This window comes from Rana temporaria, chromosome 10 (assembly GCF_905171775.1).
Source record: "Rana temporaria chromosome 10, aRanTem1.1, whole genome shotgun sequence".
Lineage (NCBI taxonomy): Eukaryota > Metazoa > Chordata > Amphibia > Anura > Ranidae > Rana > Rana temporaria.
Window position 1 is genome coordinate 49,230,166 of NC_053498.1, and position 21,794 is coordinate 49,251,959.

General features: G+C 48.2%; 1 protein-coding gene across 1 annotated transcript in view; it reads right to left on the reverse strand.

Annotated features, from left to right (window-relative positions):
- The window catches only part of LOC120916559 (receptor-type tyrosine-protein phosphatase H-like), a 1,518,207-nt gene that overhangs the window by 321,307 nt on the left and 1,175,106 nt on the right, over positions 1-21,794 (reverse strand). The window contains exon 17 of the mRNA XM_040327609.1: positions 20,883-21,017. Coding sequence (XP_040183543.1) covers positions 20,883-21,017 — 135 coding nt within the window. The remainder of the gene's footprint in view (positions 1-20,882; positions 21,018-21,794) is intronic.

Here is a 21,794-nt window from a genome sequence, read left to right on the forward strand (position 1 = left end):
TCCCTCCGATGGCTAAGAATTTGCGTTCCGCGTTACAACACCCGGAAGTGGTTTCGGAGAAACTGCGGAAGGAAGTGGCGCTGGGCCGGATGGGGGGCCCATTTGTCTCGCCTCCATTGGACGGGTTGGTGGTTTCCCCCTTGGGGGTGGTGCCTAAGAAGGAGCCGAACAAGTTCCGGCTTATTCATTGTGAAGGATGCTTCAGTAATTCTCCCTGCTCGTTATGCTGTGTGTGTGTTAGAGGATTTCAGGTGACTCATTCCTCGGCTAACAGGCTGTTGATATGGTAATGACCTTTCCTCAGCCAGTCCTAGTTCAAAGGGTAAATGGTCTAGTGTGTTGTGTGAAGAAGCCCTGTGGTTACGGTTACTGTTATTAGAAGGGGCTCATGTTAATTATTCTGATTGCTTCATTGTGGTAATTATCGCTTCTACATGCGGGGCCGGGCTGTGTAGATATTGTATTCTTTACAACTAGTAATTACCTTTACCTTCTAAAGAAAATGTGTTTTCAGAATCGGCTCCGTCGTGTCTGCCTAATCATATGTATGGAAGCCCCAGTGTGAGGGGGCGGAGATTTGTCATTGTAACAGTTTTGGAAATTACATATAAGCTCTGTGTTATACCATTAAAGTCTGTCTTGTTCTAGCAGTAAGCCTGGACTCATGTGTGGCTTAATGGGCGATCTCAGGAATATCCCTCCTAGTGGAATATTGGGTGATGTTCTTATGGAAGAAGGGAATCTTTGACGGGGATATCATACCAATACCGTCACAATTGGTTGGAAGCAGCGGGATTTTCCCTTCTATTCCCCTTTACACCTAGATTCCAAGCAGACACTGGAAGAACTACTGGAAGTTCGTGGAAGGATTGCTAGCAACAAAACCAAGCGGGTCATCATAGCAGAATCAATGGAGCTAGACCAGGAGGACGGGATTGCAGCAACACCAGCAGTACAAGAGATGGAGACACCAGTGATTCAGGAGGAGGAATCGCCAGCCAACAAGCTAATGAGAGAGAAGCTAGCATGGTTCGGTCCGAACCCAACGGCAGATGTGGTGCTGAGAGTGATGGACATGTTAGTAAACGCAGAACTACAGTTAAAACTGGCAGCAGTCCAACAAGCAGCCGCACATTCTCCAAACAGTGAGTACAGCACAGCAGACGCAAGGAAGATTCCGTTTAGCGCTTTTAAAGCTTTTGATGAAAAGGACTGTGAGATTGATAACTACCTGGCAGATTTTGAGCGACAATGTAACCTGCACCGAATAGCTAGAGGAGAGTGGGTTGCAATATTGTCAGGCAAACTGTCAGGCAAAGCTTCTGATGCTTTCCGGACCGTGCCAGATCAGGATATCCATAGCTACGCCCGGGTTAAAGAAGTGCTCCTGGCTCGTTATGCAGTAACCCCAGAGTCCCACCGACAGAAGTTCAGGGACTCACGCAAAACCACAAAAGACTCTTACGCGGAATGGGCATACCAGTTATCCCTGTCGGCCTCTAACTGGGTTAACAGCAGCCAGGCCACCACCGCAGAGGACATTTTGCAACTAATGCTCCTGGAGCAATTTTACAATCACATCCAGGCGGACGTCAAAGACTGGGTGAGAGATCGCAGGCCCATGACTCTACCAGAGGCCGCGAAGTTGGCGGATGAATATGCGGATACTCGCAAGACAAACCAGGTCACACCACGGGTACAACCTCCACGACCAACGGCGCCCTCACACCCACCAGCCGCTAGATACCAACCTCCTAACAGACCGATGACATCTAGCCCTCGCTATCCACGCCAGGAGGACAACGAACAACGCTGCTTCCGGTGCAAACAGCTGGGTCACTTCAAGCAGAATTGCCCCATGAATGACAACACCAGGTCAAATTGGTCTCAACCTGGGTACCGCCCACCAGCAGCAGCCCATTGTGTAGACTCGGCTTGGGATCCCCAGGAGCTGGGTCCGGAAGAACCATTGGACACCCTTTACGAAGTCCTCATGGTACAATCTGTTATTACGGACAACAGGGAACACCATTGTCAGCTGGTCATGGGCGCCAGCCCTGAGCCGGAGGGGCCCTGGAGGGAGCTGGGCAGAAAGAGGCACCACCGGCCACGCTCCAAGAAGAAGAGGTCCTGGAAGCCGTATAACAAGCTGACCTGGGAGGAGAAGAAACGACTGGAGGAGAGGGAGTCGCAGCGGGCGTCCCAGATGCGGGCCGAGATGTTCGCCAAGGGCCCACTGGTGGCCCCTTACACCACCACCCAGTTCCTGATGATGAAGGACCACGTGGAGAGCCTGCAGGACATGAGCAAGCAGGAGCTGATCCGTGAGTACATAGAGCTGGAGGAGTGCATAAGCCGCATGGAAGAGGAGAACAACCACCTGAGGTCACAGCGGGGTGACCCCCCCAGGCTCCATGAACTGGAGATGGAGCTGGAGAAGCTCAAAGAGGAGAACAGGCGGCTGCGGAGGGAGCAGAGGGTGGCTGACCCTATGGGGCTAACCTCCCCCCCCCGGACTCTGAGCACCAGTGCTACAGCATTTCAACAAATATAACTTTTTCTTTTTATGAATCTCCTGTGATTGTCACTTCAGAGCGATAACCTGCCCCTCCCATAGCGGGACACCTAGACGGCGGCTCACAGACCCATTCGCCGTCTTCTGGTGACTCTGCAGATCACACAAAGACTTGGGGACTGAACGGCGTGTGATCTGACGACCCGGTGACATACCTGAGTCTGAAGCAGTTGCCAAGGGAGGTCAGTCACGCCAAACGGAGTTAACCTCGGACTAAAAGCTCTGAACCCGTCAACCCTACTGGACCAGGAAAGGTCCAACCGGGTTTGCCGGAGCAGGGAGAAAAAGGGGGGCCATTGTGAAGGATGCTTCAGTAATTCTCCCTGCTCGTTATGCTGTGTGTGTGTTAGAGGATTTCAGGTGACTCATTCCTCGGCTAACAGGCTGTTGATATGGTAATGACCTTTCCTCAGCCAGTCCTAGTTCAAAGGGTAAATGGTCTAGTGTGTTGTGTGAAGAAGCCCTGTGGTTACGGTTACTGTTATTAGAAGGGGCTCATGTTAATTATTCTGATTGCTTCATTGTGGTAATTATCGCTTCTACATGCGGGGCCGGGCTGTGTAGATATTGTATTCTTTACAATTAGTAATTACCTTTACCTTCTAAAGAAAATGTGTTTTCAGAATCGGCTCCGTCGTGTCTGCCTAATCATCTGTATGGAAGCCCCAGTGTGAGGGGGCGGAGATTTGTCATTGTAACAGTTTTGGAAATTACATATAAGCTCTGTGTTATACCATTAAAGTCTGTCTTGTTCTAGCAGTAAGCCTGGACTCATGTGTGGCTTAATGGGCGATCTCAGGAATATCCCTCCTAGTGGAATATTGGGTGATGTTCTTATGGAAGAAGGGAATCTTTGACGGGGATATCATACCAATACCGTCACATTCATCATTTGTCGTTTCCAAAGGGGGGGTCAGTCAACGACGCTATCAGCATGGAGGACTGTACGGTGAGTTACACCTCTTTTGATGCTGCGGTGGGCTGGGTTAGGCGGTATGGCCGGGGGGCCTTGATGGCCAAATCGGACATCGAGGCGGCTTTTCGGCTCCTGCCGGTCCACCCGGATAGTTTTCAGCTTTTTGGCTGCCACTGGGGTGGAGAGTTCTACATGGACAAGTGTCTGCCGATGGGCTGCTCCATTTCCTGCGCGTTGTTTGAACGGTTCAGTTCTTTCCTAGAGTGGGTGGTTCGGGATGTGTCCGGAGTGAACTCCGTGATCCATTATCTGGACGACTTCCTCTGTGTTGGCCGGTGGGGTCACGGATTTGCGCAGTGTTGTTGGCCACGTTAGAACACATTGCGGAGCGATTTGGTGTGCCGCTGGCGCCCGAGAAAACGGAAGGACCGAGGTCGGTCATCCAGTTCTTGGGTATCGTGATCGATTCGGAGGTGATGGAATGTAGGTTGCCGCTGGACAAGTTGGAGGGCCTCAAGGCCGAGATTTGCGAGATGGTGGGTTTGCGGAAGGTGCAACTCCGAGCGATGCAGTCGCTCCTGGGGAAGCTAAATTTTGCATGCCGCATTCTCCCGATGGGGAGGGTCTTTTGCAGGCGCCTCTCGGCGAGCACAGCGGGGGTCAGGTCACCCAGGCACTATGTGCGCTTGGGGAAGGAACATAGGAGTCCTTCAACGGCAGGGCCTTGTGGATGTCCGGTCCGGTCAGTAACTTCGACATGGAGTTGTTCACGGATGCGGCCGGAGGTGCAGGTTTTGGGGCATATTTTCAGGGGCAGTGGAGTGCGGGCTCTTGGCCCCAGTCCTGGTTGGAGGCGGGGTTCACGAAGAACTTGGTGCTGTTGGAACTGTTTCCGGTGGTGCTGGCAGTGGAATTGTGGGGTTCGTCCTTCCAGGACCAGAAGGTGCCGTTCCATGGTGATAATCTGGGGGTGGTCCAGGTGATCAACAAAGTTACGGCATCCTCTCCTCCAGTTATTTGGCTATTGCGGCACCTGGTGCTGCGCTGTTTGCAGATGAACATATTTGTGTATGCGGTGCATTTACCAGGAGTGGAGAATGTAGTGGCTGACGCCTTATCTCGCTTTCAGTGGGACAGGTTCCGGGAGTTGGTGCCGGAGGCAGAGGAGCAAGGGGTCCCCTGTCCGGAGTGGCTTTGGAGGATTCCGTTGGAATCGTCTCCAACTGGATCAGAAAGTCGGTAAGTGTGAACACTTGGGGGGCGTATGAGAAGGTCTGGTCGGAGTGGCAGGCTCTGGTAAGGGAGGCCGAGGTGGACCTGGCCGGTCCCGAGGTCAGGGGATTGGTGATTTATTTCTTGGCCAGGAACATGGAGACCGGGGTGTCTCAGTCCATGTTGGATAAAAAGTTGGCTGGTTTGGCCTTCCTGTTTAAGTGGCAAGGGTGTCTGGACTTTACTAAGGAATTTTGTGTCCGGCAGGCTCTTAAAGGTTACAGGAAGCAGGGGCGTCGGTCGGATTCCCGGCGCCCGGTGTCGTTTGAGATATTGAGGGGTATTATGGGGGAGTTGGCGACATTGTGTTCGTCCCGGTTTGAGGTGTTATTGTTTCGAGTGGCGTTCGCGCTGGCGTTCTTTGGAGCTTTTCGAGTGGGGGAGTTGGTTAGCCCCTCGAAGACAGTACAGGGTGGCATGTTAGCCGGTGATGTGGTGTGGGCCCGAGAAGGGGTCGCATTGTTGTTACGTCGGTCCAAGACGGATCAGAAAGGGAAGGGCAAGGTGGTGCGAGTTTTCCCTATTGAGGGGTCGGAGTTATGCCCGGTTAGGGTGGTGCAGGAATTTTTGGACGTACGCCCAGAGTTGGGCGGATCATTTTTGCTGCATGAGGATGGGACAGCTTTGTCGCGGTATCAATTCGTGACGGTGTTCAGAAGGTGTCTGGGGGCTTTGGGCCTTGTGGCTAAGGAGTTCTCGGCGCATTCTTTTCGGATTGGGGGCGCAACGGAAGCGGCACATAGTGGTTTGGATGATGAAACGGTGAAGAGGATCGGCAGGTGGGAGTCGAGGAGGTTTCGACTATATGTTAGACCTCAGCTCATGGTAAACTTAGGGGTGAGCGGTGGTGCGGGCAAATAGGTCAGCCCAAAACAGTTTAAAGGGTCACCTCCAAGGTTGGAAGGGGGTGGTGCCGGAAGTGCACAAGTTTGCACAATTGGATCGACCACCGGATGTTTTGTTGATACATGCGGGGGGGTAACGACCTTGGGGTTCGTACCATGTTGGATGTCGCACGGGACATCAAGTTCGACTTTTTGAGAATTTGCATGTCCTACCCAGAAACGGTAGTGATATGGTCCAACATTGTGGGCAGGTCATCATGGCGGATGGCCAGATCGTGGGAAGGGGTGAACAGGGCCAGGAGAAAGATCAATCGGGACGTGGCTAAGTTCGTGATCAGGAATGGCGGGTTAGTGGTTAGACATCCTGAGTTGGAGGTGGATACGTGGAGGTATCTGCGGAGAGATGGAGTACACTTGACGGATGTGGGGATTGACATGTGGGTGTTGGGCCTGCAAGACGGGGTCCAGCGAGCATTGAGGGTGTGGAGGTGCGCCCAAAGGTAAGGAGTTACCTTTGGGTGCTGGTGGCGGGTGTTTTGGACTTTGCAGGAGAAGAAATTACCCTAAAGTGGATGCCATTACCCAGAGGTGGTATGGGTTCTGAAGGGACTGTTAGTCCAGTCTACCAAGGTGTAGCTGGGAAGTTGGTTAATGTGGGCACTGCGGTCAGTCAGTAAAAATGTTATTTAATGTTATTTAATATTTAAAAAGGTTATTTAAAATAAATGGAGGCTGCTGCGGCCAGTTTTTTACTCCAAAGATTACAGTAGTGGTCTCAGTTATTTATTAAGGTAAAGGTTGAGTAAAATGTGGGTCTTAGCAGATAAGGGTTAATTTATGTATACCATAGTCAAGAGAGGCCCGGAGCAAAAACAGAACCTGCAATAAGCGCAGGGCCGGCCATGACAGGGTATAATAAAACCCTGCTATGGTCGGTGGGAGTGTCAGCAGGGAAGGAGAGCGAGGGGAGGGGAGGTTATAAATTCTCCCTCCCCACGCTTCCCGGGTTAACGCACAAGGGGAGAAGTTTTCCCACCAACCCTCCCTTTGTTGGTTATTTTAAGGGGGGCAATTGGTTTGCTGGGATGGTAACGGCAAGTTATACAGTGTTTGTGGTGTTTGGGTGCTTTCCTTGTTTTTGTCTCTCCACACAGGTGCGAACTTACGATGTCGTGGCGGCGGCGGGTGTTTTGGACTTTGCAGGAGAAGAAATTACCCTAAAGTGGATGCCATTACCCAGAGGTGGTATGGGTTCTGAAGGGGCTGTTAGTCCAGTCTACCAAGGTGTAGCTGGGAAGTTGGTTAATGTGGGCACTGCGGTCAGTTGGTCGTCTCTGAGTCAGTTTGTCGGCTTGAGGCCTAAGACCAGAGTTAGGTACCGCAGTGCTCAAAAAAGGTTGAGAATGGTTACAAGTGGTGTTAATGTGCCTGCAAAGTCCAGCACCAGTAGTGTTAAAGTTGTATCTCAGGTATACATATGTTTATGTGTAAAAATTTTATTTAATGTTATTTAATATTTAAAAAGGTTATTTAAAATAAATGGAGGCTGCTACGGACAGTTTTTTACTCCAAAGATTACAGTAGTGGTCTCAGTTATTTATTAAGGTAAAGGTTGAGTAAAATGTGGGTCTTAGCAGATAAGGGTTAATTTATGTATACCATAGTCATGTCCCAGATGTCTGCATAGCATTACTGCTGTTCCTCACACTCCCAGTAACTGTAGCAACTGCAGAAAGGTCTTTTTCAAAATTAAAACTAATTAAAAGTTATTTAAGAAACACCATGTCTCAACAAAGACTCACTGGACCTGCTTTGTTAAGCATAGAAAACGAGAGAGCTAGAAGACTCAACATCAAAAGCATCGTAGATGACTTTGCTGAAGCAAAAGCTAGGTGTCGTCATTTTTAATGACCATGGTAAGTTTGCAGTTATATCTGTTCTGTTACAAGTTACACTATACCAGCCTTTCTCAAACGTTTTACCCCAGAGGAATCCTTTCATAAATTTCCTGGTATTGGGGAATTTTTACTAAAACCTATCCACCATTAGTGGTCAGTGGGAAGAATGTCTTGACATGTTAACCGGAAGGTACCGATAACCCCATCCCACAGATGGGTACCACCCTTTTTACTTCCAGCCTTTTCCTCCTCTTCCAGAGACCCAACACTGCCACAGCACGCAAGGGGTAAAGCCTTACCCTTGCGCGCACCTCCAAACCCTCAGGGCCCTCTGAATTACCTCCTGCAATCCCAGGGTCCAGAGATCAATGCCGACAGCATTGAGGTGGACCCCATCACCCCTAAGATACCGCCAGGTATCCACTTCCAGCTCCTTAAGGTGAACCACTAGGCCACCATTCCGGATTATAAATCTTCCAACTTCCTTATTAACCTTGACTCGGGCCTTGTTCACCTTCTCTACCAACCAAGCCCACCTCCAAGCTGTTCTGCCCACCATGCCAGACCACACGATAACCATCCCCGGGAAGGCAGTGCGCAGACGAAGGAAGTCATACTTCACATCCCGGATCAGCTGATGCATGGACCTGGCCCCCATATCATTCCCCCCCACATGCAATACCAACACATCCGGAGCCTTATCCAGACGTGAAAACTTCTGGGATGACCCTGCTCCACACCATTCCTGGTACACCGATCCACCGTGCCTGAGCTTCCCGCTGGGAGACACCCAGCTGTCTACCATTGGGCCGAACATCCGCCCGTTTGGCCCCCCAAAACACATAAGAGTGACCTAGGATCCAAACTAGGCCGACCTCTCTACCTGAAAAACAACGGACACAAAGCATTTGCAAATAACCCCACCCTTCCATAACAAATACACAGCCTGAGAAAACAACAACCCAACGCGTGAACCCTTACTCATGCATCAAGTGTGGGTGAATGTAGAGTTTAAACCTTTCAGAGTCCCATCGCCCAATCCGCTTCACCTTGTTGACACTCAGGCCTGCACGCGCCGCCTCTGTGGCCGCCCCCAATGTAGAATAAGTGCGAGGCATAACCCTTTGGGTCATACCCTGCCGCCACTAAACATTTTCGAAACACAGCTACGAACTGAAATCTGGACAGGGCCGACCCATCCTGGTGCATTTAAAACAAACCCCCCAGTCCTGGACGCATGGAAAGAAAGGATTCCACCGCCCGCACAGGACATATTTACGCATCTGGGATGCAAAACATCAGGAGTCGCATGCCCTTTCCCCTTTGGTCCGTCTTGGACTGCCATACCCACAGCGTGATCGACTCCACTGAACACTCCACTTCGTGTACCAACAAACCCCCAAGTGCCTGCTTGGAGGAGCTGACCAGCTCACCAACCCTCAATGCCCCAAAAAGGCAAGCGCAAATGCCGCCCGGAATAATGAACACTCGTATGCCGAGCTGCACACAGAATGCAAGTGCAGAAACAAGTTCCGCAACATTCCAAAAGAAACTGGCCGGCGCCCATCCTTACTCCTATGACCTCTCCTGTACCCCCTGTTTCACCCAGAATTCCTTGGTAAAATCCCTGCACCCCTGCCACTTAAAACAGGAAAACCAAGCCCACTAGCGTACGATCCACCACAGATGCGAAGACCCCCTGTTCCATTTTCAAAGTCAGAAAATAGAGGACGGCAATACCCACATCTTGCCCCACCGGAGAAACCCCCAGCCCATGGACAAAAGCCAACCAGTCCCGCCATACCTTTGAGTAGGCATTCCAAGTAGCCTCACTCACCGACTGTCGAATCCACCGTGCTGCTCTGTCAAAGCAATGCTCCACATTCAGTCGGCACAGGTGACCCTGTGTTGCTCTGCTGCAGGTGCCAACTCCCAGAACCTGTCCCACTGAAAACGAGACAAAGCGTCAGCCAACGTGTTATCAACCCCCGGAAGGTGCACAGCATAAATGAACACATTTAATTGTATGCAGCACAGCACCAAATGACACAGTAACCGCACCACCGGCTGCGAGGCAGCCGAAACACGGTTCACCACCTGGACGACGCCCATGTTATCACAATTAAAGCGAACCTTCAAGTTCCGGAAGGAATCACCCCACAGTTCCAGTGCCACCACAATCAGGAAGAGCTCCAGGAGTACCAAGTTCTTCAAGAACCCTGCCTCCTTCAACTCCTTGGGCCAAGGTGCAGCGCTCCACCGTCCCTGACAAAAATACTCATACCCAGTGGACCCAACCGCATCCGTAAATGATTCCAAGTTAAAGTCACTGATGAGCCCAGGCATCCACAATGCTCGCCCATTGAAAGAATCCAAAAAATCATGCCACACCCTCAAGTCTTCCCTGTGGTCCCCATTCAAACTCACAAAATGAGTCTGCGTCCAAACCCCAGCCGTCGCAGCGCACAGCCTGCGGCAAAAAACCCTGCCCATGGGAATTATTCTGCAAGAGAAATTCAACTTGCCCAATAACGACTGCAATAACCCCACTCACCTCCGCCTTCAGCGCCTCCAACTAGTCTTCCAGCAGTGGACATTCCATTCGCAGAGAGTCCAACACAATGCCCAAGAAGACAATGGAGGCCGTAGGGCCCTCAGTCTTCTCAGGGGCCAGCAGGACCCCAAAACAGTCCGCCACATACTGCAAAGTTCCCAAAAGCACAGAGAAAACGTTAAGACTCCGGGGGGCCCACGCATAAGAAATCATCCTGGTAATGAATGATCGAGCTAAACCCAGAGACGTCCCGACCCACCCATTCCAAAAAGGAACTGATGGTCTTGAACAATGCACAAGTGATCGAACAACCCATGGGCAAGCAACGATCCACATAGTATGCCCCCTCCTAAGTGCAGCACAACAACCTAAAGCTGTCCGGGTGAACTGGTAACAACCGGAAAGCCGATTCGATATCAGCCTTGGCCATGAGCACGCCCTGACCACATCTGCGAACCCACGCCACCGCTGCATCTAAAGAAGTGTATGCACTGCACACTCCTCCGGTGCAATAGAGTCATTAACCGATCCACCTTTCGGAAAAGAAAGGTGATGAATCAGACGAAACTTGTTGGCTCCTTCTTCGAGACCACCCCCAAGGGAGAAACCACCAAGTCCGGTAATGGAACCGCCGCAAAGGGGCCAGCCATCCATCCCAAGTGTACTTCCTTTGACAGTTTCTTCGAAACCACCAATGGATGTAACAAGGCGGACCACAGATTCTTAGCCTCTGGGGGAACAGCTTAGAGTAAACAGGGGATATGAAAACCGTTAGCAAAACCCGTCTCCAGCAACCTAGCAGCACATCTATCGGGATATCTATTGAGAAAGGGACGCATCCTTTCCACTCTAACCGGGGTCGTCCCTCTTACCAGAAGGCTCTCCGGCACGACTCTTACCCTGCTTGAAACATTTTGACAAGGCGTGATTGCCCCCGCACTCAGAACAGGAGTGCTTAACCACTTGACCACTGGGCACTTAAACACCCTTCCTGACCAGACCAATTTTCAGCTTTCGGTGCGCTCACATTTTGAATGACAATAACTCAGTCGTACAACACTGTAACCAAATGAATTTGTTGGCCTTTTTTTCCCCACAAATAGAGCTTTCTTTTGGTGGTATTTGATCACCTCTGCGTTTTTTTTTGCTATAAATGAAAAATTTGGTAAAAAAAATGAATTTTTCTTAATTTCTATCATAACATTTTGCAAAAAAGTAATTTTTCCTAATACATTTGGCCTAAAATGTATACTGCTACATATTTTTGGTAAAACAAATTGGGATATTGGCACTGTAGTGGCACTGGGCACGGTAGTGGCACTGATGGAGCACTGGCGGCACTGATAAGTAGTGTAGTGGCACTGGTGCGGCACTGACAGACACTAGGAGCACCAATGGGCACTGAAGTGGCAGAGGTGGCACTGGTGGGGACTGTAGTGGCACTGGTGGGGACTGTAGTGGCACTGGTGGCACAGATGGGGACTTTAGGGGCACTGGTGGGGACTGTAGGGGCACTGATGGGTAGTGTAGTGGCACTGTGTGGCACTGCTGGGCACAATGTAGATGGCACTCACTTTAAAAATCACTTCTCTCCTCACACGCTGTATCGGTGTGAGGAGAGAAGAGAAGACCTCAGGATGACCTTTTTTTTTTTTTTGTTTACTTTTCTCTGCTCCCTCATTGGAGGGAGCGATCAGGTGGTGAAGAGCCGCTATCATTGGCTCTTCACCGTGATCCGTGTTGCGTCGGGTCCCCTGGACCCGGCGAGCACGGACACTTCTGCGAGCGCGTCTCAGGGGGCGCGCAAATGAGGAAGTGCACGAGTACGTCCCAGGGACGTCATGTCACAACAACTCGACCGCGCTGTAGCAGTATTTTTGCTATAGCGCGGTCGGCAAGTGGTTAAAGCCACAGTTCGCACCACACTTGCATGTTCCGTCATTAAACTGCCAGCAGTAGCCCCAACGTTTTTACGGTCGGTTGTCCCAAGGCCGAGGTACCCCCCCTGAAAAAACTGATTGGGAGCCCGCACCGCCGCCATCAGCGTCATCTACAAGTTGATGTCTTTTTGATCCCAGCGCAGGTCTGATGGCCATCCGTTGTCGAAACTGCTCGTCATAACGGAGCCATGCAACTCTTCCGTACGTCCGGTAAGCCTGGCTAATGGCATCCAAGTAAATGAACAACGCCAAACAGTTTTCCAGGGCATTCTCCTTATCACACACGCGAGGATCGTGAAAGCCTGCATCCAGTTGCCGAACATGCGAGGAATCAACCAATACCAGCGTTTTTCCTCATCCTCCTTCTTACTCATTCTTCGCTGCATCCGCCAGCCTAACTGAATCCTTTGTCTTTTAATAATAATAACAAATAGTGATAAGCGCTAAAGTAAAAGTGAATAACACATAATAAAGTGGCCAACACACTGTGACCTGGGTGATGTGTAGGCTAGGAGAGCCAAAATCATAAAAGTGACAGTCCCACTAGGGGTGGTATACTGAATATAGAGTCTATTTAAACCCAGCTCCATTGATGCTGTTTGCACCGGAGCTGGGTCCCAGGACACGTGTATCATCATACACAAGTCAAAGTGAGTACTCCACCCTAGACCTCTGATCCCTTGTATGTTATTGTATCCCCTTCCCCTGCCCTCATTGAACTTAGCACCTTACTTGTATTGTTTTCATCCTTATCAGGAACCAGCGCTGCTACCAGCAGGAATTGGTAACTCATTTAAAACCCCCTCTCTTTTTGCACAAACGTGGAGATTTGTACTACCCAGGTTTAATCATTGCATTACCTGAGTAATCCCTCTGATTGGGACCTCTGTGTCCTGGGACCCCTACTCCCCCCATCTTCTGTATGCCTACCAGGCACCGGGTAATTTTACTTATTAAGTTTATTAATTTATACACTTGTGTGGGGCACGGTGTTCACTTGAATCCCCCTCCGTCTGTTCACTTTCTCCACATGGGCTTGTGGTTCTTGACCGACTTTGTCTTCATTCCTCCTTGTAGCTCTTACACAACTTCAGCTGCATGGGTCATATGGGTCATCTGGGTCACCCCTTTTTTCCCCCCTCCTTCCCCTCACTTCTCCCCTCCCTTGTCTTTCCTTTTCCCCTCCTTTTCTTTCCTTTTCCTCCTCCCTTACCTCTTTGCTTTCTGTTCCCTTCCCTTCCGTTTCCCCCCCCCTCTCTTTCCCTTGTCCCTTTCCTTTCTCCCCCCCCTCCCTTTTTCTTTTCTACCCATCATTTTCCCTTTCTTTTCCCTCCCCCCTTCCCCTCGCCTAATCCTTCACCTTCTTTCCTTCAACCCCCCCCCTTCCCCCCATGACATTCCACACTTACACCAGTATTACCTATTCCTACCACTAGGTTATCCCAAGAAATGTTCTTGGCCTTTCTGGGAACTTATTACCCACTACCTGCCGTGGATCCTCTAGGGGCCTTAGGACGCTGTGCCACTAGGTATGAGACAACTTTGACAAAACTTCCCCTACCATTATTGTTATTGGTATTCAGGAGGTGTCTCCCATACACCACCTGAAAGTAATTGTGTGTTTTTTGTTATTTTAATGTAATGTTTTATTTTTGCATTATATTTTAGACTGTCTCCTGACGAAGCGATATTTGAGGTCGCGAAACTAGTAGAGACCAGAGACTGTTGTCTCATGACCCCAACTTCCTCACCGTTACCCCCTCTTGCTTGTACATAAGGGATTGCACAACCGGTGACCTGATTGTGGTCAAACATGTTTGTACTGTACTTTTAATGTTATGTTTTTTTATTCTGTTTGATGTATTTATGTGAATACATTTACTACAACTTAATCAACGTGACTCACCCTGGTTGTCTGCAACCAATCTTTATAGTACCGGTATAGTCCTCCCCGCCCACTCTCGCTCTGTAGGAGCCTCAGGGACTGTGGGGAATCCCTGGGACCCCTCATTTTCTTACTTGAATATTAGGACGATGGTACACCCCTTATCTAATTATATTTTCCCAATGATAAAAGGTTTAATCATATAGAGTCTATCAATGGAATGATGAATCTATCAATGGAATGGTGCATGTATCATCCTAGGAGCAATACAAATGGGTGAATCATCTGGACATGGTGTTGAATCCCATCACTTATCTCCTATTACCCTTACCTTCACCCAGTAGTTGTATCGCATAGGGCAAGGGGGCTCTCCTTCTGTTCAGCGCCGCCTCTCCTGGATCGATTCCAAAGGTGTCCTGGAGGGTGGAAGGTCCCGGGATCCGTATGTCCGTCAGTCACAGGGATGGAGCCAAGGGATGCAGTGAGGAGATAAGTGCCACAATAGTGAAGAGCGTTGTGGAAGGTGGTAAAAAAGTTTTATTCAAAAATCTTATATACAGGCAGGTTTAAAATCAGCAGTTCGCGCTTCAGCGCTACAGCATGGGACACGGCTGGTATGTCAAGCCGACTTAGTTCCGTTGGCCTCCGGCTGATTGCATAAGTCTCACTTCCTACGCCGTTACGTCACGGTCTCGTGACTTCTTCACGGATCCCTGAAGAAGTCACAAGACCGTGACGTAACGGCATAGGAAGTGAGACCTATGCAATCAGCCGGAGGCCAACGGAACTAAGTCGGCTTGACATACCAGCCGCGTCCCATGCTGTAGCGCTGAAGCGCGAACTGCTGATTTTAAACCTGCCTGTATAGAAGATTTTTGAATAAAACTTTTTTACCACCTTCCACAACGCTCTTCACTATTGTGGCACTTATCTCCTCACTGCATCCCTTGGCTCCATCCCTGTGACTGACGGACATACGGATCCCGGGACCTTCCACCCCCCAGGACACCATTGGAATCGATCCAGGAGAGGTAGCGCTGAACAGAAGGAGAGACCCTATGCGATACAACTACTGGTTGAAGGTAAGGGCAATAGGAGATAAGTGATGGGATTCAACACCATGTCCAGATGATTCACCCATTTGTATTGCTCCTAGGATGATACATGCACCATTCCATTGATAGACTCTATATTCCGTATACCACCCCCAGTGGGACTGTCACTTTTATGATTTTGGCTCTCCTAGCCTACACATCACCCAGGTCACAGTGTGTTGGCCACTAATTATGTGTTATTCACTTTTACTTTAGCGCTTATCACTATTTTTTATTTCTATGTTACTGGCTTTGTGCACCTGCAGATACAGCAGCTTTAGTATATTTTTGTGCCTTATTCACCATTTGGTACTTTATGGATAATTATTGTTATTAATATTTATTTTCACTTGGTTCACATTCCACCACTCGCAGTAGCGCAATAGACCACTTATTTACCTTTGTCTTTTACACCGCTGTCTCCTTACCCCCTGCCGCCGGAGCATCCCCCGTCCCTACTGCAGGTGTTACCCCACCTTGGCCAGTTGATGCCACCACAGCCCCGCTGGCGCAGCCACCGGAACAGCGGGTACGGCCGCTGATTGTGCAGAACCATCCTGCGGAACCCATGCCGCCGCTGGCTATGCGGTGCTGCCACTGCCCATCTCAAACCGCCCGACCAGCTCCCTAAGCCCAGCCAGTAAGTCCTGATTCTCCCCAACACCCTTACTCGACAGGGACGAATCGTGCTACCCTGCCAAAGTCCCCGAGTCACCCGACCCGGATGCCCTACCCGCAGCAGAGCCACGCCCCCCACCCCCCGTACTAGCCTGGTCTAACAAATCCTGTAACAATGAACAAATAGTAGAGGAAGAAGTACACTTGCCGGGCTGCCTCAGACTGGGTCCACGAGCCGCCGCACTGGATTCCATCGCTGCTCTGTGTCCTGGGTCCTCAGCCACATCCGACTCGGACAGTTCTCCCTCCGATCTGTCGTCTCTCACCGCTGGCGAAACATTTGCAGACTGCCCCCCGGCCGGATGGGACCTTGTTGCTGAGGGTCTGTGTTGCAGCTTGCTCCGTCCACTCCGACACGGAAAACCTGACTCCCTTGGCACTGCCGCGACGGACTTCGGGCCACCCCCTGTTTCGGTCATCATCTGAACGCTCACCGCCGACACCCGCTGTCATCACCGAGCTCCTCACAGCCCTCCCACTGGACACGATCGGACCCCTGGTCGCTTCAGCTGCCTGGCCACTACCCCGCGAACTCTGTCCTCCACGCTGGGCCGCCCGACTGCACCGACCCCCCCACCGCAGTCTCGGCCGTGTCGTCCAGGCATCTGCAACGGGTGGGGGGGGGAGCCAATGGATAAGCTTGTCTCCCCCACTGCGGAGCTCTGTCCCCGGCACGGATTCCTCCCGGCTTCCCCCACAGCCTTTGGCATGGATCAGCATTGAGAAGGGGCCAGAATTGGACGCTCAGCTCCACGTGCGGCATCCAGACTGTATCGCTCCGATGGCCTAGACAGCCGAGCACGTGGTCTCCCCCGCCCCCCCCCGCAGTGGGGGGCGTGTCTTGTTCCTCCAGCACAGCTGCGACCTGCTCCCGCAGCCAATCCGCTCCCTGTGCAGATGTCGTCGTTTGGAGCTGTGACAATAGCTCGGCCACCACTGCCATTCTGCTACCTATGACCAGGAGCCCTGATCAGTGAAGCTTCTCCTAACGTGTTTAATGGAGGAATGACGGACGTCACTTACTCCCTCTAGCAAGCATGCTGAGAAACCACCTCCAACCCCCCAAGGCCACCCCCCTTTTGTTAAAGGGGACCTAACTTCTCTGTTAGCCGACTGTCCCACCCTATCATGCTGTCCCTCCACTTATTGTGTCCCTTCTTTTGCTCCGGGACTCTCTTTCTTACAGTGGTGGTCAGAATGCCACCCTTCAGATGGCTAAATAGATCAAAATCAGATGCCATCATATAGAAGGTCAATCGGCCACAGCTCATGGAACCCCTAGCAACCTCTGTAGAAACTCTGAATATTTGTTGAGAATGACTGCCCTAAAACACTTTTTCAGTTTTGTTACCAGTTACACTAACCTATTTTTATGGTTGAACCTTGCATGCTTGGTTCCAAGTTAAACTAACCAGTTGAATGCTTGCTATTTTCAATAAACCATGCTAATCTATACATTTCTATATTACAGGTCTTTCTTCACAGAAAGAAAGTTAAATGTGTGAAATAGTTGTAAGTTCTTAAAAAAGTTGGAAGTTATTGTTGGCCCTGTTGTGGATCCTTTTTTGAAGATTTTCTTCTACCTTTGTGAAGATTTATTTTGTAAGTTTGTGTCTATACATGTGCAGTGTTTTTTATATTTTCCAAATTAATCTCATTATTTTTTTTTTTTTTTATGTATATGTATATGAAATGTGGATCTTTGAATCTAACTTTGTCCAATGGATGTATATATCTCCTTGATTTACGGTTGTTCATGATATTTTGCAGGTTCCTTCTGTGACCTTTCATGTGACCATGTCCTATCCTGAAGCTTCCTCTCTTGACAGTTACGGTAAGTTGAAATCAGAAACAAAATTTTTTTACTTTGTTGTACAGTGTAAAAAAATTAAGTACCAAAATTCATGATTTCTTGCACCGGGGCCCTGAAATCTCTAGTTACGCCACTGGAAGGATGGTTCGGTAAGTGGACTGGACTTATCACATCATGTTTGATCTCAATTGCTGTGGCTTTGGCCGTTCTGGTCACTTGTGGATGGCTGCTGCATTTCCTGTATTCGAGGACTTTCACAAAAATTTATTGAAACCGCAGTCTCAAGAACGATGTACCTCTGAAGAAAGGTACGAAGAATGTGGACATTGAAGCTCAACTTAAAGCGGGGGTTCACCCTAAAACTTTTTTTTTTTTTATGTACCATCCCATCCAGCATACTTGCGTCAGCTATAGTATGTTTTGTTTTCTTTGCCGCTGTATTTACCGTTTAATCGCTCAGTTTCGTTACAGACTCCTGCGGAGAAATAGGTGTTCCTATGAAGAGGGGAACATGATTGACGCCCGGCTATGGCGCGTCACGCGTTCCAAAAATAGCCGAAATAGTACTTGGATATATACCGCGCCTGCGCAGTCAGCTCCTAGTCTGTTTGCAGGCGCTTAAATGACACACAGTCCGAAAGTGTATAACACAGGGCCTATCATCAAAATGTGTTGAGATAAAATAGCCACACAAGAGACGGAAATGTTAGAAAAGTTTTAAAATGTTAGTTGTGTGACTATTAAAAAGAACGGAGACTAAATTTTAAGATGGCTTCAGAGCACATGTTGTATTAACTTACTGTATCTTTTTTTCTTTGTCTAACAAGCTTTGCCACAGTATGGAAACAGAACAGATTGTACAGTGAACACAGATTAGCAAAATAAAGAATGTGCTAGCAGCTATTGGTGTTTCCTCAGCCAATAGGAGCATTATGGCTGTATTCTTGTAAGAATTAGGAGGGGGGCTATCGCACTCTTGGTCTCTCTTTTGCAAATCCTTTGACTTGTAAGCATGCATCCAAAGTTTACTGGCATATTTGGATAAATTACCTTCACTTTAAAACACCTGCTGTTTGACTGATCACAGGGGAAGAATAATCCTATCGGGGGGAAGCGAGTACCTGGTTTTGACAGGTACCTGCTCTCACTTCTGGTCAGATGCACAGCTGCGATCTGAGCTAGATGTTTGCCCACCCCCTCCCTCCCCCACAGTCTTCTGGGACACATCATTAACGGAGCTTTTTGTTTGCCATCAGTCTTTATTTTCTATTACTTTTACACCAGAATAAATTGATTTTTTGTTTGCTGACAAAACTTGACCATGTTTTTAAAAATAGAGAGATTGCTAGTGAGTAGGCAGGGACATTTAAAAAAATAACATTTTCAAATTAACAAGGGACACTAACCTCCTTGTGGGTAAATTATCCTAAATAATAATGTTGTTGTGGTCACTTGACACACTCCAAAAAAATGTAAAGCAGTCTAAAATATTATCCAATTAATAACCAAAAAATAAGAGCTACATTAAAAGATTTTAAATGTACAGAAAACTTTTTAGATGGAGATCTGGCTTCAAAAAAAAAGAAATAAAAAATATTCATGAGATAACAATAAATAATAAAGTAACAAGCTTGTCATAACTATGTAACAATATCAGCAGCAAACGATTTGGATTAGTGTAGCATTAAAAATAAGAAAACACAATGCAATAATTTCAAACATAATGAATGTGCTATCTCCATTCCGAACGGTAGTTTTACCAGAACGAGCGCTCCCATCTCATAACTTGCTTCTGAGCATGCACAGGTTTTTCACATCGTTTTAGCACACACGATCATTTTTTACAACCCAAAAAACTACATAGTTTAAAACGTTGTTAAAAAATGCAGCATGTTTGAAAAAAATGCAGCATGTTTGAAAAAAATGCAGCATGTTTGAAAAAAATGCTATTGGAAAATCCGATCATCTGTAGCAATTCCGACACGCAAAATTCCAATGCATGCTAGGAAACAATTTGACACATGCTCAGAAGCATTGAACTTCATTTTCTCGGCATGTCGTAGTGTTGTACGTCAACGCATTCTTGACGGACAAAAGTTCTGAGAACTTGTGTGACCGTGTGTATGCAAGCCAAGCTTGAGCGGAATTCCGTCGGAAAAACCATCCTAGGTTTTTCCGACAGAAAATCCGATTGTGTGTACGGGGCATAAAGCCCCATTCACACCTGAGCGTTTTGGAGCTTAAAGCTCCAAAATGTTTAGGGAGACAAAAATAATTATTCCCTATGGAAATTGTTCACATCTCCACTCCAAGTCGCCTGAAGCCAAATTCTTGAAGCTTAAATACGTTTTGGAGCTACTTTTGTAGCTCAATTCGGGCAGATTGGTGTATATTTTAAGTGCTTATTTCTCCATAGAAATGTGCAGCCACCGGGATACTAGCAACAATGTTAAGAAAAGAGCAAGTATTGAGAAAATAAAACAACGTGGGGGTCCCCCCGCCCATTCAATACCAGGCCCTTCAGGTCTGGTACAAATTTTAAGGGGAACACCACAGCAAAGAAATTATGCCCCCCTCCAAATTCTTACCAGATCCTTGTCCAAGCATACAGCTTGGCAGGCCAGGAAAGGGAGGGAAGAGTGAACACACCTCCCCCTCCTGACCCATACCATGCCACATGCCCTCAACATAGGGTGGGAACCCCCCAGACAAAGCACCTTTCCCTCATGTTGATGAGGACAAGGACCTCTTCCCCCACAGCCCTGGCCCAGCAGTTGTGGGGGTGCAGGGGATAGCTCATCGGAATCTGGAAGTCCCCTTTAAGGAGTGGGACCCAGATCTCCTCTATGTGAATGAGTATGGACATAGCACCACTGCTCATTCACCCAAAACAATTCAACAGTAAAGAAAAACAAGTCCTTTATTTAAAAAAAACACCAACTACCAACCTGTGCAAAATAAACCCACCACCCGCTGAGCACAGCCGATTCTGTTACTCGTTATTCGACGATTGACAGCACCACTTCCCCTACCGCTAAGTACACGAATGGGTGGGGTCACTGTGTGTCCTGACATCACTACAGATGGGTGGGCTGAGTGTGTACAGGTATGAGGGTGCTGAGTGCATACAGGTATGGTCAGTGGGGGGGTGGGTGCCAGATATAGGATCTGCCCCGGGTGGCAAATGCTCTGCCCCTGGGTTCAGAAATTTTTTTTGGCAATAAATTCAGAATTTCACTGTTCTGCCTCAAACCCAAGGTGGCAAATGCTCTGCCCCTGGGTTCAGAAATTTTTTTTGGCAATAAATTCAGAATTTCACTGTTCTGCCTCAAACCCATGGTGGCTCTGATTTACAACCTGATCCCTAGTCTAGGTCAAATTAGAACAGTTGTGAGGTGTATGATTAACATACCCGGCCATTTTCCATGCAATTGGTCAGCATTACAATGGTGTTAACATGATGCTCCCAAATCATCCTCCAGAAATCTGCAGTAGTGTTCGGCAAAGGACCCTGGCTGGCTATAAATTCCTTCGTAGAATTGTAACCCTGCAAAACAGCAGAATTTGGTTAAGTGCAAGATTGAGTACATACAGTATCATTTGAATAATTTATCACACTATTCCCTATGTGAAGAACTGAAAGTTTACTGCTTGCATATTTGCATAAAGATTAAAAAAAAGGATGACAATAGAATTAGGAATGGTTCACCATGTATGTATCCAGTGAGCAATATACTGTATACCATCCTAGCCCTTGTTTCCTTTAACTGATGTTGGTGAAATCATCTGTACCATTGTCGGCCATAAGAACCCTCTACAGTCTTCCTTAAACTAAAAAATCTCAGAGTGTCTCTTCAGATAAAAACTAAGAAAATTTGACGTTTGTAAATCTGCAATATAATTTAAAGGCTAGCTCACGCTATCAAACCTTCACCTAGCCCAAAGCAGCTAGCATTTGAAGTGTAAAAAAAAAAAATCACAAAAAAATGTGTGTATGTAATATTCCAAGCTAAATGCAGATAAATCAATCTTATATAGTGCATCAGTTGATACTACATACCCATGCACATACTGTATATCGCCAAATGAAATAATACTAAAAAGAGTGTACCACATAAATTGTTAATCGACAAAACACAATAACAAATCACCAAATGTGAACATAGAAAATTAAGAAACTTAGGGGCAATATATTGCAAAAAAAAGTGTCCATAAATTGCCTATTCTAATATCCTTGTGCAAAATTTGAACTCACAAATATACACTGGTGCCAAAACTATTATGACCTCCATCTTCCCCAGTGGTAAAACTATCACCTTCATGA